The following is an 18,913-nucleotide window of genomic DNA, read 5'->3' as shown; positions in this document are numbered from 1 at the left end:
CTCCTTCTAATTGTAGATTTTACTACTGCCATTTATGGACAATGATTCATTTAAGTCACTCAACATGGCTAACTTAAGGGGTAAACACATCATATTTTATTACCTTAGAGAGAATTTGACTAACTAGTTTTAAATAGTATTTAGTTAGTAATAACTTGTCACTAAGAACCAGTTTGTTTTAATGTATTTAGTTGCAGTGATAACAAGATAAACAGAAGAATTTTTTTTACTTCTACCTGTTCAACAGAATGTTTTAATATAAATGTTATTTTATTTATTTCTTATTTTTTGGTGTGGAAAAGATGTTCCAAATGCATTTAGTAATCCTGATCATTTATTTACCTTTTGTCAATAACATCAGCAGTTTAACAAATTATCAATCTCCCAAAAATATAGAGTTTATAGGTGGAGCATTACTGACAAACACCACTTTAAAATAATGAGGCAATTAATTATTTGTATTAAAGTCCTCATTGTGGTGAAGAGCCTCGTTAATACCAACAAAAGCGCATTTAATAATTTATCTTCAAGAGAAACTCAATAGATAACAAATCATTGTCTAAATGAAGGTTGCAATTATTATTATGGCCACTTGAGGGGAGTACAGCAACTAATGCAGCAGGACTTCATGCGACCCTGACTAGTCCTGTAGATTACAGCAATATTAGCTATTTATATGAATTTTTCAGTTTAAAGTTACTCTTTATCACATAGATATCCTAGAGCCTGGATGGCTTCCAGCTTTTCAAGCTTCAACAAGGAAAAAAACAAAGGTCAGTGTTTTTAGCATGAATGTTAATCATGCCCCACAGCAGGAAATTTACCTCTCTTCTCTGGTGCCCATTAAGGATCTGATCACTGATCTGGGCATGAATTTGGACATGTCACTTAAGCTAGAGGCTCATATAAATGCTTTTTTCCATTTTCGCTGCCTATCCAGGATCATGCCACCAGTGTCGCATGCACTCTTGGAGACAGTAGTCCATGCTTCTTTTTTTTTTTTTTACTTTACTCTCTTTACTCAGGAGTTAGCAAGGCTGCACCAGCTTGCACAAAATGCTGCAGCTAGATTTGTGACAGCCACCAGAATGCTGGGAAATATCACACCTGTCTTAGCTCATCTACACTGGCTTCCAGTTTATTTTAGAGTATGTCTTACAGCAATCCTCATCCTAACCCCGGCTTTCCACGGGAGCCGTCAGCAGCACGTTACTGCAGCAGCACGTCATAGCTGCTGATAGGAACCGCTGTGGTCAACAGAACCTTTTCCACTGGAGCCGTCGGCAGCCGTCAGCAGCGCGAGTCGGCCGCGTCTCAGGAGCAGCATGTCGCGGCCTTTACGCGCCGGTTCTATTTTCTACGCGCGACGCCTCTGAAACGGGTCACCCCGGCTTTCCACGGGAGCCGTCAGCAGCACATTACTGCAGCAGCACGTCATAGCTGCTGATAGGAACCGCTGTGGTCAACAGAACCTTTTCCACCGGAGCCGTCAGCAGCGTGAGTCGGCCGCGTCTCAGGAGCAGCATGTCGCGGCCTTTACGCGCCGGTTCTATTTTCTACGCGCGACGCCTCTGAAACGGGTCAAGTTCGACATTTTTGGGGAAGGAAAGGCAGGAAATCGGACGCGGAAATGGAGAGAATCTACCGAGATTTTCAGAATAAAGAACGTACTGCCTTCCGGTTGCCTGCCTTCAGGTTACTAACTGTGCGTCCCCGTGAGAAGTTATCACCTAGCTAGCGGTCTCCTTTGTTTTTCAGGTCCGTATTGGCGATTATAAAACGGACAGAACATAAAACACAAACCTTGTTGTAATTTTCTCCTGCTTGTTGTTGTGTTTACTGACGAAGTCACTCGTGTGACTTCGTGCTCTGTCGGTGACAGCTGCTCCCCTGCTGCTTCGTGTCTCGTGGGAAGGGCCAAGCAGCAGCTTACGCGAGCAAGACGTGCTGCTGCAGTAACGTGCTGCTGACGGCTCCCGTGGAAACCCGGGGTCAAGTTCGACATTTTTGGGGAAGGAAAGACAGGAAATCGGACGCGGAAATGGAGAGAAGCTACAGAGATTTTCAGAATAAAGAACGTGCTGCCTTCCGGTTGCTTTACTTTTAAAAAATGTTACTAACTGTGCGTCCCCGTGAGAAGTTATCACCTAGCTAGCGTTCTCCTTTGTTTTTCAGGTCCGTATTGGCGATTATAAAACGGACAGAACATAAAACACAAACCATGTTGTAGTTTTCTCCTGCTTGTTGTTGTGTTTACTGATGAAGTCACTCGTGTGACTTCGTGCTCTGCCGGTGACAGCTGCTCCCCTGCTGCTTCGCGTCTCGTGGGAAGGGCCAAGCAGCAGCTTACGCGAGCAAGACGTGCTGCTGCAGTAACGTGCTGCTGACGGCTCCCGTGGAAACCCGGGGTAACCCGGCTTTCCACGGGAGCCGTCAGCAGCACGTTACTGCAGCAGCACGTCACAGCTGCTGATAGGAACCGCTGTGGTCAACAGAACCTTTTCCACCGGAGGCGTCAGCAGCCGTCAGCAGCGCGAGTCGGCCGCGTCTCAGGAGCAGCATGTCGCGGCCTTTACGCGCCGGTTCTATTTTCTACGCGCGACGCCTCTGAAACGGGTCAAGTTCAACATTTTTGGGGAAGGAAAGACAGGAAATCGAACGCGGAAATGGAGAGAAGCTCCCGAGATTTTCAGAATAAAGAACGTACTGCTTTCCGGTTGCTTTACTTTTAAAAAAGGTTACTAACTGTGCGTCCCCGTGAGAAGTTATCACCTAGCTAGCGGTCTCCTTTGTTTTTCAGGTCCGTATTGGCGATTATAAAACGGACAGAACATAAAACACAAACCATGTTGTAGTTTTCTCCTGCTTGTTGTTGTGTTTACTGACGAAGTCACTCGTGTGACTTCGTGCTCGGTCGGTGACAGCTGCTCCCTGCTGCTTCGCGTCTCGTAGGAAGGGCCAAGCAGCAGCTTACGCGAGCAAGACGTGCTGCTGCAGTAACGTGCTGCTGACGGCTCCCGTGGAAACCCGGGGTGAGCAAGCATGTAGTGACAGTGGAGACAAAATCTCCCTTTTAACAGGAAGAAACCTCCAGGGGATCCTGGCTCAGTTTAAGCAGCCATCTGCCATGACTGGAGATTCAGAAGACAGAGCAGACACACACACACCCACAAACCCCTACACACAACATATACCAATTAGTGTTTCTATGGCGATATTGTGATTTCTTTGTAGATATTCTATTTAGTAAAATAAACGTATTATCTTTATCTGAGTGAATCTATAATTAGTTCAACAGGTGAACCAGTAGTAGCACATTCCATGTTGAAGAAAGTAAAATGTTATCAGGAGATGGAGAATGTTACGTGGTTAGTGCCAGTCGATGGCCCCCTCCATGTGTTCACCACAGCTCATCTAGTCGATCCACGTGTAAAAAGCTTGACAAGAAGAGGCGGGGCTTTCTTGATGTTGGTCCCTAAGCTGTGAAATAGCCTTCCACTCAGAAAAACACCTTTACTGCTGGTTTTCAAGAGCCAGATGAAGACTCACTTTTATACTGTGGTGTAGGGCTGGGCATTGGGCAATATGGCCTAAAATCAATGTCACGATATGTTGAGGATTTCACCTTGATAACGATAAATGGACAAAAGCTACAGTTATGCACAGAAACAAAAGTTGTCCACTAGATGGGGCTGTCGCATGTATACAGCTCCTTAAAGGGACATGAATGTTGCTAACCTACACACATCTATCCATTTTTTTATTATCAAATTTATGGGAAAAATTATCTTAAGAGTCAGAAATTTCGATAACGATACATTTTCGATTTATTGCCCAGCCCTACTGTGTTGTTCCCTCAGCATACCGTTTATCTAGCGATGCACGATATATTGGTATCAATATCGTTATCGGCCGGTGTTAGTCATTTTTTTTACATATCGGTATCGGTCCAATAAATAAAACTGGGCCGATATTAACAACCGATATTTTTTTCCATCTTGTTTCCATTTGTTTATCTGTTTCAGAGGTTGGGGTGGGGGGTGTATTTGTTTAGTCATGTGACAGTGATTATAATAATCTCAGAAGCGTAATTGTGTGTGGTATGTGTACTTAATAATGTAAATCCAGCTTTAATAATTTTCATTCTATATCAAATCTGCTGATTTTTGAAGCATCAATGTCAGTTTATCAGCATTGGCAAATATCGGTTGTTGGCCATAACAGTGATATTAACATCGGATATCGGTATCAGCCCAAATATTTCATATCGGTGCATCACTATACGTTTTTAGATACCTAAGCCATATTTGATCCTGTTTTCTTCTGTTGCTTTACTTTGCTTTACCGTATCTCTTGCTTTTGTCTCATGCATTTATTTGTCTTTATGTATATCTTTGTTGGCCCTTGCAGGGGTCACTGATGTTTTCATGTGCTGTGCAGCTGTTCAGTGCACTCCTGGTCAATGGAAAGTGCTTGTGAAATAAAGTTGATGATGATGAAGATATTTCCTGCAGCACACATTCTTCAGTCTTTAATGTGTCTTTTGTTGAAACACTTCAGATCATTATGAGTCATGTCTGCAAAAAGCATATCTGGAACATAGCTATCCATCTTTAGTGTCAGAGCAGAGAGGAGATAACACAACCGAGTGTTCTGACTCCCAAGTCGTGCGTGCGTGCGTGCGTGCGTGTGTGTGTGTGTGTGTGTGTGTGTGTGTGTGTGTGTGTTTCCACACAAACCAGTTTGTCACTGCATGTTGCAGCGTGTGAATGGATTGCTACTTGAATGACAAAAAAGAAAGAGATGTATTTGTATAATTGCCCGTCCGTGTGTGTGCTATTGCAGTACTCTATTCTTCTGTGTAAATGTTGGCAGAGCCTTCTGTCTGAACTGGGATTGTTGATTATTTTCAACATCTGAAGATGGGTTCCCATCATTTAATGTGTTGCTTTCACATTCACTATGACTGGATGAGTGAGCCCTGTGCGTGACTGCTGATCTGTTGGCACACAGCTTTCTTTTACTTTTCTTATTTTTTCCGCAACAACATGTCATTGAAGTGTGTTGGTGCGTTTCAGAAGCAGCTGTTTGGGATTAAGGCCCCGTCGTCGGTGCAGCTGACCGGTTGGAGGAAACACTTCAACAGCTACAGTCTGCAGGGTCGCAGAAATGTAAAAACACACTCACACAGATTTCTAAATGTCTTAACTGATCACACCCCAGCAGTCAGACTGTCTGTCTCTTGCAGTACGTCCTGGCTACCTATGGTCTCCTGGTGGTAACGGCGGCCATCTACGTGATGCACAAGCGAAACAGCGAAGAAAGACAGACACCTGCTTCCTCAACCTGATCCACAGATGTTACTGTTAATTTGTGAAGTGAAAGAAAGTTGTAGACCTAAAGCTGTAGCTTTTTAATAAAGAATTAGATGATATTTGGTCACTATTCATTGCTGCTAGTCCTTAAGTCAAAGCTATGGTCTTAGAATGAAACTGCCATTAAAGGCCTTCAAAGAAAACCATAAATAGAAGAAAGGTCGTATCAACGGTGTGCACAGCGGATGTGGTGATTTCTTTTTAATTCATGGGATTTGCATCACTTGTGGTCAGGCAGAAACTGAGCTGGAGCCAGTTCTCCAGAAGAGGATGAAGTGTTCGTCTGAAAAACTGCCAGATGAAACCTGCAGCAGAGTAAAAAGGAACTCAAACAGAAAGCCCGATGACCCACTTAGACTCCTGTGGTAAAGTTTCACTCGCACACCTCAGGGGACTATTTGCACATACTTCATGAACTCATTTTCTTGTTTTGTTCTGGCGTAAAGCATATTTCCTTACACAAAACCTTTTAAACAGTTACATTTAAGGAAGTGTAAAACTTACTGATTGCAGACGGTTTGTGTTTTAATACATCTAATAGATTAAAATAAGTTCTTTTAAATTCACCCAGACTGCTCCGTCAGTGATAAATCTTGACTAATTAAAAATAATCTTTTTTTATTATAGAAACTTGCTTTCTGATTATCTTCCATTTATCTTGAATCTGAAGCAGAAACACGAGTGGGACTAAACTATTATTTAATCACATTTAACGCTTATTCAGTTATTCCTGCACATAAAATCCCTTAAATTTGCATTTTGGGGGTTTATTGTAAAAATAATCATAACTGTATTTATGAGGAAGTCTCCACGCGCTTGCTGGGAGATCACGTGATTTATGGGAATCAGCTCGCGGAGAAAGAGAAAGTGAAAGCATTTTGAACACCTGATGCTCTCGGACCGACTCCGCCTTCTGAAGAGCTTCTAGACACTTCTGGTGGGGTTTGGACGCAAAGGAGCTGCAGAGGGAGGAGCTGCTGGATCTACCTGCAGTAAGTAGGGTTCGGATTATTTACTACATTTATTTATTCATGCAGGAGCTTAACTCTGACGTGTTTTTATGTGTTATACTCACATTTGGACTCAAACATGAGACTAAATTAAATGTGAAGGATCTGAATGAATTAGAAAATGACTGAATGAATTAACTCACCTCTATAGAAATAATCCTCACGTTGTCTGCACGATCTGTGACGCCTTGTTAATTTTGTTTGACAACATTAAAGTATGCCTCTCCCACCCGCAACAAAAAAAATGTGAAGAAGAAAAGGGAACAGCTGCTTTGGTAACTCTACAACCCCCTTCATCAGAGGAAAAATGTCAGCACTTTAAAGTATTTTTTATTCATAATTCAAACTAAACCTCGTGATCTTTGTTTTATCCTGAAGTCTAGTTCAGATGAAATCAGATGTGACCAACTATGACATCCAAGAAAATTCACTAATCTGCTTAGTTTAAAAGATGCAACAAAAGTGAAACCAAAATAAAATTCAATATTAAAAATATTATAAATCTACCTGCACATTAATGCATTAGTTTAAATGCATTGCATTTGTTCATATTTTGCATTCATGTGTAATTTGCAACTTTTTTGCACTCACCCAGTCTTTATTGCTGACTCAGGAACATGTTCCTTTACATTTGAATAAAACATCTGACAAAGAACTAAACTGTTTACATATCTATTGTTTATTTGCATGAAACATGCAGTTTTTCTTTTCTTTTACTAAACTAGTACATCTCAAAATATGAGATATTTTCATTTGACTCCACAAAGGAAAACCACAGATTTTCACATTTTCTGCCTCCACCCCTTTTTTTCCAAGAAAGTGAAAGTGTTTAGATGCAATTAACGGTTATGGCGCCCTTTGATGACAAACAAAAGGATCTGACACAAACTTGGGTTTTTCACAGGACCCGGACTGGTTTTAGCTGCAGAGTGGGACTTCTCAGAGCTATTCAGTCTCTGAAATGCTGAACACATGAGATGTTATACCATAGGGGAAAATATTTTTGCAAAAAGAACGTCACAAAAGTGTAGTTACAAGATACAGAATACAGCTAAATGAAATAAACATAGCTTGTCTGAACTTAAAAAGTTTCAGATGCGTTTTAATTCAAAACAATAAATAGTTTATATAAATTAATACATCATAGAAGAACATATAAAACTTCATGTTTGGAGCAATTCATTCAGTGTTTCGGGTCCAGAAGTGATATTAATGTCTAGCTTTATCTTTGTATTTGTCTTGTCATCCTAATTTAATTGTTTTTGGATGTCGTTTATGGCTTTATCAGATTACCTCTTTATCGTGTTCAAATTTAAATCTGTTGTTTTGTTAAAAGTAAAAGTTAAGATGAACCAGGTGAAACCAAAAGACGGGGATCACGGCGTAAAAAGCTAAATGTTTGATGATGTTTTAAATGATGTTGAGTGATCGTGTTTCATTCTTTTTGTGTTTCAGCTCCGATGACGCCTCACTGAGTTCTGTGGTCGTCCCTGATAAAATAAACGCAGCATGGAGTCTGAAATACGGCCAGGGAGCCAGTGACCGAGCAGGAAAGAGTCAGCGATGGAGAATCTGCCTGTGAAGCCTGAACGAACTGGTGCCACGGGCGGCCACGAGGACGACTTTCCTTTCGAGGATGGTCAGAGACAGCTTGGACAGAACAATAGAGCATAACCAAAAACAGGACCAAACAATTGAGCCACACAGCTGGAGCCAGACCTCAGAGGAAGCAGTGGTTCCTGAACAATCACAGAACTCACAGACCATTAACGCAGAGAGCAAAGAGCCATCAGAGAGGCAGCTGGACTTTCTGCTCTGGAGCAAACTGAGCAGTGAGGAGGAGTCCAAGTCCTGGAGCCCGGTCAGTAAATTGTATTTATCTTTATTGCTGCAGGGGATGTTGACTTGCTAACATGGAACAGATGGCACCATCGACATATAAATATTGGACAACGGGTTTCCATAGACTCCAATAATAAGTTTTTGTACTAAAATAGGAGGCCACCACCGCCATTTTGACCGTGTCACAGGTTCTGTCAAGCCCAGACAATTCCATAAAAGGGAAGAGAGGTGGAGCTGGGGGCTGTAAGGCTGGGATCAACTGACGACACCCGTCGAACTAGCTACAAGCTAACCTGAAGCTAACCCAAAGCTAATGCGGAGGTGGGAGCTAAGCTAACGGAGGTAGCAACCTAGCTACAACCGGAGTTAATTGTGCACGACACCGGAGCTTCTGAGTCAGAGATACGCCGGGCTGACCGCTGGGTAAAACCGGGTGGAACACAGAGGTCTCAGAGACCTCCACAAGCCGGCAGCCGCACAGCAGACAAGCGCCGCTGCGATCTGAGATGCGCAGACCTGCCGCTGGGGAGAACCGGGTGGAAAGGTTTCCATCCCAGAGCTCCACAAGCCGGCAGCCCGCGCAGCAGACAGAAGCCGCGATCAGACAGAGATGCACCGAGCTGCGGGGAGGGGAGAACGGGTGGAAAACATCGGTCTCCCGAGAGCTCCACAAGCCGATAGTGGGAACCCAGCTCCACCAACATGTTATATTTCAAGCCATTTTCTAAAGTGCAGCATTATGTTAAATGCACTGGGTTTTACCCTATTACATTTAAATTTCATGGTTAAACAGTACATGTTAAAATCCAAGCTCAGCTCGGCAGTGACCTAAAATACATCAATATAATTTTACTTACCAAAAAAAATGAAGTGGAGACTCCTTGGACACTCTATTAGTGCAATTAATGCCACAGCAAGTCATTTTGTCCAACAATTGCACAAAAAATATCCAAACAAGAATACACAAACACACAGACTCAAAATCCCGGAGCAGTTTCCAAGCCAGACCGAGGCTCTACTGAGGCCTTTCCCCGGAGCTAGCTCTGTGGTCACGTGGGTCTGATGCTCATTAATTATACAGAATTTAGGCTTTTAATACACTTAAACAGAAGAGTGAGAAAAAAATTCACCCCCCTCAGAGTTGTCATGAGTATAAACTAGATCATTTAAACCAAAAATATGTTCTGGTACCAGGCTGTAAACATGTTTATTTCTGCTGTGAAATTGGTATTTTTAACATGGGAGTCAATGAGGATTTGCTCGCTTCTGACACAAGCCCCTAGTGGATGAGGGTGGAACTGCAATTTATTTCACTTCCGCATTGGACTCAATTTTAGTCCCGCATTGTGGGGGCTTGGATGGCACATGGGAGACAGGGGAAAAGAACACCAGGGTTGGATTTTTGTTCTATGTTCACAAATAATCATAACAGCAGCAAAAGCTGAAATCCTTCCTTTCATGCCAGTACCACTCTTAAATGAACACGATTGATTGTTTTCTCAATGAAACTGTGTCCGCTGGTGTAAACCCGTCAAAGGGTTAATTATTTTTAATTAGTTGCAACTTTTCTCGTAAATGATCAGTTCATTTGCTCATACATGCTATTATCACTTTACGTCAGAGTTCTGTGTCCTCTACAGCAGGCGTGAGTCTGAGATGCTCCTCCTGTTGCGTCCTTGACTTTCCTGATTGTATGGCATGGTGCAACGCTATAGCACACATGTAAATCTGAAAATGAACCTTGTGCAACAAATCTCACATACGTGTAGGGGAGCGGCAGATTAACACCACAAAGGAATTTGAAAAAGAAAAACCGTTTTAAAAAAAAGCAAATGTGTATTTTCCAACAAACTGTATTTTATGACATGATAGGTCTATAAAAGATTTTAGGAAAAATGCATTTTTTTGTTTAATTTCTATAAGATCAACATTAAAAGAAATGTTTTACAAAAAATTTGATGGTGAAATGCAGAATTCTGAACAGGCAAAGCAACAACAATAAAAATGTACATTGTAATTTATAAAAATATTATTTAGATATTATTTACACTATACGAGTGTAAGTATGATGTAATAAAATTTAGATTGTGCTTTAGATTGTTTTTAATATGCTTTTAATTTGAAAAGCAGCTTATTTTTAACATCAAATGTGAGGTTTTGAGGGCATGTTTGTTTAGTCAAGGCTCAGCTTGATTTATCTGCATTTAGTTGTGGACTTTGAATTTAAACCAAGAACCTTTCGAGCTTTCGATTTATTGATTTAGGAGCTCAGAGCCATGTTTTTACTCACTGTGTTTATATTACTGTCGGCAGTTAAAAAAAAAAACAGAAGAATATCCCAGAGAGTCAAATGATAGAATTAGTGCTTTTATGTTAGTCAAAGTGAAAGTAGAAATGATGCTTGAACAGCATTGCAGAGGTCATCTTGTTGGTTAGGTCACGGGAAGTTGTTGCAGCATTCCTCTGTGCTGTTTCTGGAAAAGAACATGACAAAGTAGAATGGAAGTTAATTAGAAAGCCTTCAGTCTTAAAGAAGCTGATGACTTGCTGCTCAAGTGTGTGTAGTTCACCCCTTGGAGCATCTTCACCCTCCTTGCTACCTGCTGAGACCCATGCATAGGTGCATATCTAGTCTCAGGACCAGATATCATCAAATCCTCCATTCTTGAATTTTGTTCCAACTCACCAACCCTCCTTTTGCTCACTCAAAAAGCTCTGGTGCTCCTGTTTCAGGAAGTAGAAATCACCCTAGTGACCTTAGACAGATGATGGAGTTGTGGCTACTTTGATCAAATAATGAAGATAAGTTTGACCTTTTAAGGCTATAAAGATAATTGAAAAGGAGTTCACTGCTTGGTTAAGATTCGTTTGTAATAATTAAAATATGATCATGAATTTATGCTCATTTTTTCTGTGTGATTTGTTAATAGCCTCAGAATATGATGGCTGTTTCTTTAGTTGTGTTTCAATCAATAATCTTTGCTTTAGTTTAAATGTGGACTGCAGGTAATTGTATTTATTTAGAATTAAATCAACTGAATGAGACTAGAGAACATTTGGTATCACAGCTTTCATCGATACAACAGTTTTCGTTCCTCTCTCAGTACAGAAGTGAAAATCTATCTACATGACAGCCTCGGTGTTCCTCAGGTTGCTCGCTTTGGATCCAAATTCAAATGTTTGGGTTAGGGTTACATTTTTCACCATATTAGTTGTAAAACTAGTTACTAGGAAACTAAAACACGCTTTAATACATTTTCCAAGTTACATTTGCACAACTCTGAATAAAAACAATAATGCTAATATATTTGTATTTTCTCTCATTGCTGATTGTTTCTGTTTATGTCTGCTGTAGCCTCTCACCGGAGCCGACGCCAACAGCTTGCCCACGCACCTCCGCACATTTAGCAGTGCTGCAGAGTATCAGCTGGTGAAACGCACCTACCAGCAGCTCCAACACAGCGGTTACTACTGGGGTCCGATGACCATGGAGGAGGCACATGAAATACTCACGCAGTTACCACAGGGGACGTTCCTCATCAGGTACTTTTCCTTTAATCTGTTAAGTATTTTTCACCCATGAAATGTTGTCTAAAAGGCTTTACAAATGATCAAACTTTCTTCTTTGACTTAACCCCGGTTTCACACATCAGAGGCGTGGAGCGGCAGCGGAAGGTCACTGCTTCAAATACAATCCATTATAGTCTAGAGCAGGGGTTCCCATTTCCAGGGTCGCGACGCCCCTGCTGGGTCGCGAAACAAGGCTCTTACGGCAGCTCAATTTGCGACCGACGGGTTACTTTGCAGCACTGTGGTAAACACGTTTCTTCTGAACAACTCAAATATTCCAAAAGTTTTACGGTAATATGGTTTATATGCAACATGAAGCGCTGGTTAACACAGATTAGAGACAACGAACAGAAGCCAACTGATCATGCAGCAGCAGACACAGAGAACAGCGGGGAGCCACCTTCCACATCTGTGGCAGGAGGAGGAGCCCATAAGTTGCGGTGTAAGGCGCAGCTGAATCAGCCTTTGCCTAAATTTCGCAGGTATCGAGAGGAATATATCCAGTATGGATTTACGTGCACTGTTAAAAACGAAATACAATACCCCCAATGTGTATTGTGCACTGAGTTGCTTGCAAATGAGAGCTTTAAGCCTGCAAAAATGCTCCGACATTTGAAAACTAAGCACTCCTCATTTGCAGCTAAACCAGCAGACTTCTTCCGTCGAGAAGAGAGAGCATTTCAAAGCCAAAAGAAAGTTATGACCAACCAGAAAACAATCTCTGCAAAAGCTCAAAAGGCATCATATGAGGTGGCATATTTAATTGCACAGGCAAAAAAACCGCACACAATCGGAGAGATCCTAATAAAACCTGCTGCCATTGCAATGAGCCAAATAATGCATGGAGACAAACAAGCCCAGGAGCTGAAAGCGGTCCCGCTGTCTGATGGGACAATATCCCGGCGCATCACAGAGATGGTGCAGGACATCAAGTCTCAGTTGATTGACAGAGTCAAGAGAGGAAAATACGCTTTGCAGCTAGATTAATCCATAGATGTCGCAACCTCTGCCCAGCTGCTCGTTTTTCTCAGATACAGTTTTGATGGAAAACCACGTGACATGCTGTTTTGCACCACACTGTCAGCAAAGTGCACAGGTGAGGACATTTTCACAGAAATTGATAAAAAACTGAAAGAGGAGGGGCTGTCTTGGGATGAATGCATCAGTGTGAGCACAGATGGTGCTGCAGCAATGCTGGGGAATGATAAAGGACTTAAAGCAACAGTTGTACAGGTGGCCCCACACATAAACTTTACACACTGCATTATCCACAGAGAAGTTCTGGCGAGTAAATCGCTAGACCCAGAGCTTAAAACAGTGCTGGAGAGTGCAAATAAAATTGTCAACCACATAAAATCCCGTTCTCTGAACACAAGACTGTTTGCTGCTCTCTGCAATGAAATGGGATCAGAGCATCAAAGTCTGCTTTTCCACACAGAAGTCAGGTGGCTGTCACGGGGAAACGTTCTCTGGCGCTTGTTTGAGCTGCGGGATGAGGTGCGCCTATTTTTGTTGGAGCACGGGTCTCACCTTGCTGCCCATCTGACTGATCCTGACTGGTTAACAGGGCTAGCATACTTGGCTTGCATATTTGACAAGCTGAATGGGTTAAACACATCACTACAAGTTGAAAACGCAAACATCATGTCACTGAATGACAAAATCAATACATTCAAAAGGAAACTGGATCGGTGGTCTGCACGAGTAAAAACGGGCTGTTTTGACATGTTTCCTGAACTGGAGGAGTTCATGGAGAAAAATGATTTGTGTGTTAACACCGTTAAGGGGTTTATCACTATGCACCTTCAAACCCTCTTGGAACACTTTATCAAGTTTTTTCCTGAGGAAACAGCTCCAGAAAAATATGACTGGATAAGATGTCCATTCACCGTAACAAGCACACATCATTTGTCATCCGACATTGAGGACGCACTGGTTGAACTGTCAAGCGACCGCACCTTAAAGAGCGCTTTTAACTCAAAGATGCTTGCTGAGTTCTGGATTTCAGTTGAGAGAGAATATCCACAGCTTTCTAAGGCTGCAATTGACATTCTGATGCCGTTTGGCTCCATACCCGTGTGAAAAGACTTTCTCAACCCTCACAAATATTAAAAATAAATACAGATCACGTCTTAACGTGCAGGATGATCTTCGAGTGGCCATCTCTAAAATTAAACCCAGAATGGACTTGCTCGGCTCCAAGCATATTGCCCACCCATCTCATACAATCTGAAAATGTGAATAAGTACGGAAACAAAGTTCCTCTGTATTACATCGTTTGTGACTTTGCATGAGTTTTTTTTAATTTTATTTAATTTTTTTGCTACATTGAAATGAAAGCACTTTTCTGTTACCATTTTTTAAGATTTCATCAAGAGTTGCATTTGTTACAAACATTTGTAACCCGTTTAGGAGTTTTGTTTTAATATGTTCTGGAAATGTTTACTCAAGGGAGGCAGAGATGCATGTCCATTTGTTGCCATGGCAATGCTGTGTATGTGTGAGCGTGTGCAGGGTGGCGGACGGGAGAGAGTAAAATGAGGGAGAAAGTGTGGAGAATGTTGTGGCACTGACTTGCTGTCACTTTAGAAGCTGAAAATTAACCAAAAATCTAACTGACTGCCTTGTTCTTATACAAAAACTGCAAAGGATTGTAACATACCGTATTAAAGTTCGCACACAACAGCAAGAATGTTTTCAGAGTCGTCTTTTACAGTTTTCAAATGTAAATTCATACCATATTTACCTGTTGAGGGTTCTAAATCTGTCTATTTCAGTACACTTATTAAAGATTAAGTTCCACGTGTGTGTTTAATTATTTCACTCATCTCCAGGGGGTCGCGAGACTTTGAAACTGTTCATTTATGGGTCACGGACTGAAAAGTTTTGGGAACCCCTGGTCTAGAGAGTGTTTCAAACCAGCCGTCCCAGAAGCGGTACGCCGCATCGCTAAAAATGGAATCGGGTTCTGTTTTTGCCGCGAGCCGCTTCTGAAACACGTCAATTTCCACAGTTAACATAGGAGACAGGGACTCGCACACAGTTTCAGTGTAAAATCCACAGTAATTTTCAAAAGGAAAGTACTGCAGCGATGCAAATTCATATATATGTAGCTTACGTGTGACCAAAAGGCTTATTTACTCCCGGTGTCGTTTCAGACATGCAGCATTTTCGCTAACAGCTTCTTGCGTTTGGATAAGCTGCTACGTTTCTTTTTACGTAATCTTTTTTGTGGTGCAGATCTCCCTTTTATTACATTTAGAGTGTTGTGGGTTTTTGGTTTAGTTTAAAATATCACCTTGGGTTTGGTTTAACCACCCAGTTTAGAGTTTGGACCTTTGGAGATGCTTATTTTGGTCCAGAACCCAGTAATCTTTGCCCAGTGGGACATCCCTACTTATTTGTACTTTTGTTTTAATTCCCCACAGGCAGAATTAGTTTTATTATTCCCAACCTGTGGATGGAAAGATTTATGGTTTTTTGTAGTTGTAAATAAACCTGATCATCATTTTAACTTTTAAATCCCGTTATTGTCCCTTCCTTTTTGCACACGAGCCAAACTCCCCAGGAAGAGTCGTAACACCACTCTCCCCAGGAAGAGTCGTAACACCACTCACCTCACTCACATAAGTGACCCAAGCAAAGCAACATGGAGACACTCCGTCTCCAACCACCTCTCAGGCAGCAGCCTGCACTCCCAAGTTCTACACGTCACCAGAACATAACCAACCGCAACACAATAAAAGCAGTGTTATACAAAATGGAAGGCCTGTAGTGTTTATTCTCTTACAGTAACAATTTATCAATTTTTTGGGAGTAATTTATTAGAGATTTTTTGGTTTTTATTAACTGCAATAGAAAAATAATCATTAGATTATTCGTCTAAATAGTCATTAGAATAGTCGACTATTCGATAAAATAATCGTCAGAATAATCGTTTAAAAAAATAATCGTTTACCCCCAGCCCTAGGAAATTCCCACATTACTTTTAAAGCCTTGATCAACCAGTCTTAAATATTGTAATGGACTGACACCCTGCCCCGGGTTTACCCTGCATCACGCCCATAAACAGCTTCCTGTGACCCTTTCAGGAAGAAGTGATTAAAGACAGTTTAACTAAATGAAACTTCCTTGGATAGTTCTGGGAGTTAACTTGGTGTTTTGGTAGGCAGAAACAAAAAATTTTTTAATCTTACATAATAAACAACAGCAACATCTTAAATAGGCTAAAACCAAGAAAAACACCAGGTACATTTTTGCTATTTAAAGGGGACGTCCATCCATCCATTGTCTGAACCCCCTTTGTCCACGTAGGGTCGCGGGGGGGGGGGGGGGGGGGGGGCTGGTGCCTTTCTCCAGCGGTCTATAGACCCTTTTACTGTTTGTAAACAATATGACGTCAGCAAGAATGCGCGCGCAGCTTGGCAACAGAGAATGGTGTTGTTTCAGGCTTTATCAAGCTACGCTGCGGGGTTAACACCGGCAAATCTTGAATGTTATATTATTAAACTCACTTTAACGAATGGCAACAGACTCGCGGATCCCTGTGGCATTACGGAATGGGTGGAAGATGTAGGTGCGTGGCCAGATATCCAGTGGCCCGATATATATACGTTTTTAGTGGAGAGGCCAAGTAAGTACACACGTGAGAAGCTACGGGCATACAAATGGTTAGATGCATACAACTATGTTGTCTGTGGCCACGTACAGAAAGTAAAATATCACGACATAGACTCCGAGTTTTGCGTCTTGAAGGCAGAAGTCCTTCCTAGCCAAAGACAAGGACACAAGACTGCTATGTACGAGGCTTGGGCCATAGTAAACAAACCAGAGAACTACGTCTTCACAGCCAACTGTACCTGCATGGCAGGGTGAGTATAGCATAGGTTTCTTTTTTCAGCGTGCTCAGACTCGAGGAGTCCAATGACACCTCGCCTGTAAATAAATAGACTGCTTAAAAGCAAACCAGCAAACGCAACTTACGTTATTTAATAGAACACACGTTAACCAGCTTTCTGGTGTAATCTTAGTACATAATTACCTTACCTGATATAAAATGGGCGCTACAAACTCGAGCATTTCGGATAGTGTTTTCAGTCCAGTTTTCATCAACCCTTTTGATGGCCTGCAGCCACAGACGCCTCCGATTTTGTTGAAATGGATGTGCTCCCTTCGGAATTCTGTAAAGTTTCAGTCCAATACTTGAAGAGAAGCGATTCTGGCATCCATTCAAGCAACAACCCGACATTTCTATGTGCTGAGAACTTCAAAACAAAGGGTTTAAAACGCTGTTTTAGTATTGAGTGTGAATGAGGAAGCCTTCACTCTCGTTGCCAGGCTGCACGTGCAACTTTTGATGACGTAGGTAGTAAAAGGGTCAATGGGCAATCAGGCGGGGTACACCCTGGACAGAGAGCCAGTCCATCGCAGGGCAACACAGAGACACACAGGACAAACAAACATGCACACACACACACACACACACACCTAAGGACAATTTAGACAGACCAATTAACCTAACAGTCATGTTTTTGGACTGTGGGAGGAAGCCGGAGTACCCGGAGAGAACCCACGCATGCACAGGGAGAACACGCAAACTCCATGCAGAAAGATCCCAGGACCTTTTTGCTGCAAGGCAACAGCTCTAACCACTGAGCAGCCCTTAAAGGGGACATATTATCATAAATTTACCTTTTGCACCCTTGTGTGCTGCCATGTAGTTCTGTACTGCCTCCATAAACACTCCGTATGTGAAAAGAAAAGCATCCATTACCCCCAAATTCCACTACCTCCGCTCCGCTCCGACACGAACGCCGGAGCAAAATCGGTCCCGTTGTAGTCAATCAGAGCAATTCCACTACTGCGGCCGTGCTCCGGCAGTGCGGCGCCATGCGCCGCCCTCTGTTCCGGCGTCCGGCAAAAATAGAATCGATCCTATTTTCGCCGGACACCGGAGCACCTCCGCAGTAAATGGACAGAAATCACAACGGCCCAACAGGAAAAGGAGCAAGCACAACTTCCGTTTTTCACAATAAATCGATAAACAAAAGGCGTTTTTTGTTTCATATGCACAGGTTTAACAACTTTTAACAACTATCAATGGCGGCTGAAGTTTAAATGCACAAAAGTAAGCCATAAATACAGTTTCCACTATCAAAGTAGTCACACTTTGTTGATCCAAACACTGCTGATCTCTCAACACAAATGATGGGCAGATTAAACAGTTCATGCCGATGCTTCTCCCACACAACGGGTGTTTGGATCTAACTTCCGCGTTTATTGCTCGGACTGTATCGCAAGATCTCGAAAATCCCGCGCATGCTTGTTTGCCCACCTCAGGTCTCCGCACCGGAGCGGAGCCGTTTTAGAGCGGGTACCAAGAAAAATTGAGTTCGGAAGCGAGCGGCTGCAGAAGGCAGGGGGCGGACCGGGGCGGACCGGAGCGGAGCGGAGGTAGTGGAATTTGGGGGTTAGTCTTCTGCCAGTGTTTAGTTTTAGGAATTATGTGTCTAAAACAATTAATTTAAGAAAGTCCCAGTTTGCAAACATTCCAATCCTTTGCTATATCGAAACATATCATGTTGCAGATGAATACACTTTTCAAAACCCACATTCAATTGCAGGAAGTGACCACGTGTTGTTTTTTGTTGCAGGGACAGTGGCCAGTCAGATGTTTTCTTCACTCTGAGCTACCAAAGCGAAGACAAACCAACTAGCGTTCGGATCCAGCTGAACAACCTGCTCTTCAGTCTGTGTGGCAGCCACAGGACTTTTGCGTCACTCTTTGCCCTGCTTGCTTTTTACACCAGCTCAATCTGTAAACTGACTGAGCCCTATCGAAAGCAACGGCCCGAGCGCCTAAAGCAGATGTGCCGGAGAGCTTTAGTTTGCACGCATGGAGCTGAAAATGCAACCTCCATGCCTGGACTCAGCCCTCAACTTAAAGCGTACGTTTGTGCGTACCCTCACAGTCTATAAAACAAACGAGTGGATACCGTGTCTTTTTATGTTTGTTTTATAAAATATTCATTTATGCAGAATTTACATATTTTTGTATAACATATATAAAAAACAGGCAGTTTTGACATATTTAATTTACAGACTTTGTCAGTTTTT

The 18,913-nt window shown here is 42.2% G+C and overlaps 2 protein-coding genes and 1 long non-coding RNA gene across 3 annotated transcripts in view; 2 read left to right on the top strand and 1 right to left on the bottom strand.

Annotated features, from left to right (window-relative positions):
• Positions 1-5,434, top strand: part of LOC107395760 (ATP synthase membrane subunit K, mitochondrial) — a 5,974-nt gene extending 540 nt beyond the window's left edge. The window contains exons 2-3 of the mRNA XM_054737737.2: positions 5,079-5,171; positions 5,249-5,434. Coding sequence (XP_054593712.2) covers positions 5,079-5,171; positions 5,249-5,350 — 195 coding nt within the window. The 3' untranslated portion in view covers positions 5,351-5,434. The remainder of the gene's footprint in view (positions 1-5,078; positions 5,172-5,248) is intronic.
• LOC139069736 (uncharacterized) overlaps positions 1-9,204 on the bottom strand; it is a 23,079-nt gene extending 13,875 nt beyond the window's left edge. Inside the window, exon 1 of the long non-coding RNA XR_011520426.1 lies at positions 9,085-9,204. This is a non-coding gene — a long non-coding RNA (uncharacterized lncRNA). The remainder of the gene's footprint in view (positions 1-9,084) is intronic.
• Positions 7,879-18,913, top strand: LOC139061511 (suppressor of cytokine signaling 1-like). The gene is made up of 3 exons (XM_070550632.1): positions 7,879-8,246; positions 11,583-11,770; positions 18,451-18,913. Exons 1-3 carry the CDS (start codon positions 8,022-8,024, stop codon positions 18,773-18,775), a joined length of 738 nt encoding a protein of 245 aa, XP_070406733.1. The 5' UTR covers positions 7,879-8,021; the 3' UTR covers positions 18,776-18,913.

Source organism: Nothobranchius furzeri, chromosome 4, assembly GCF_043380555.1.
Source record: "Nothobranchius furzeri strain GRZ-AD chromosome 4, NfurGRZ-RIMD1, whole genome shotgun sequence".
NCBI lineage: Eukaryota > Metazoa > Chordata > Actinopteri > Cyprinodontiformes > Nothobranchiidae > Nothobranchius > Nothobranchius furzeri.
This window is presented reverse-complemented; position numbering and strand designations above follow the sequence as displayed.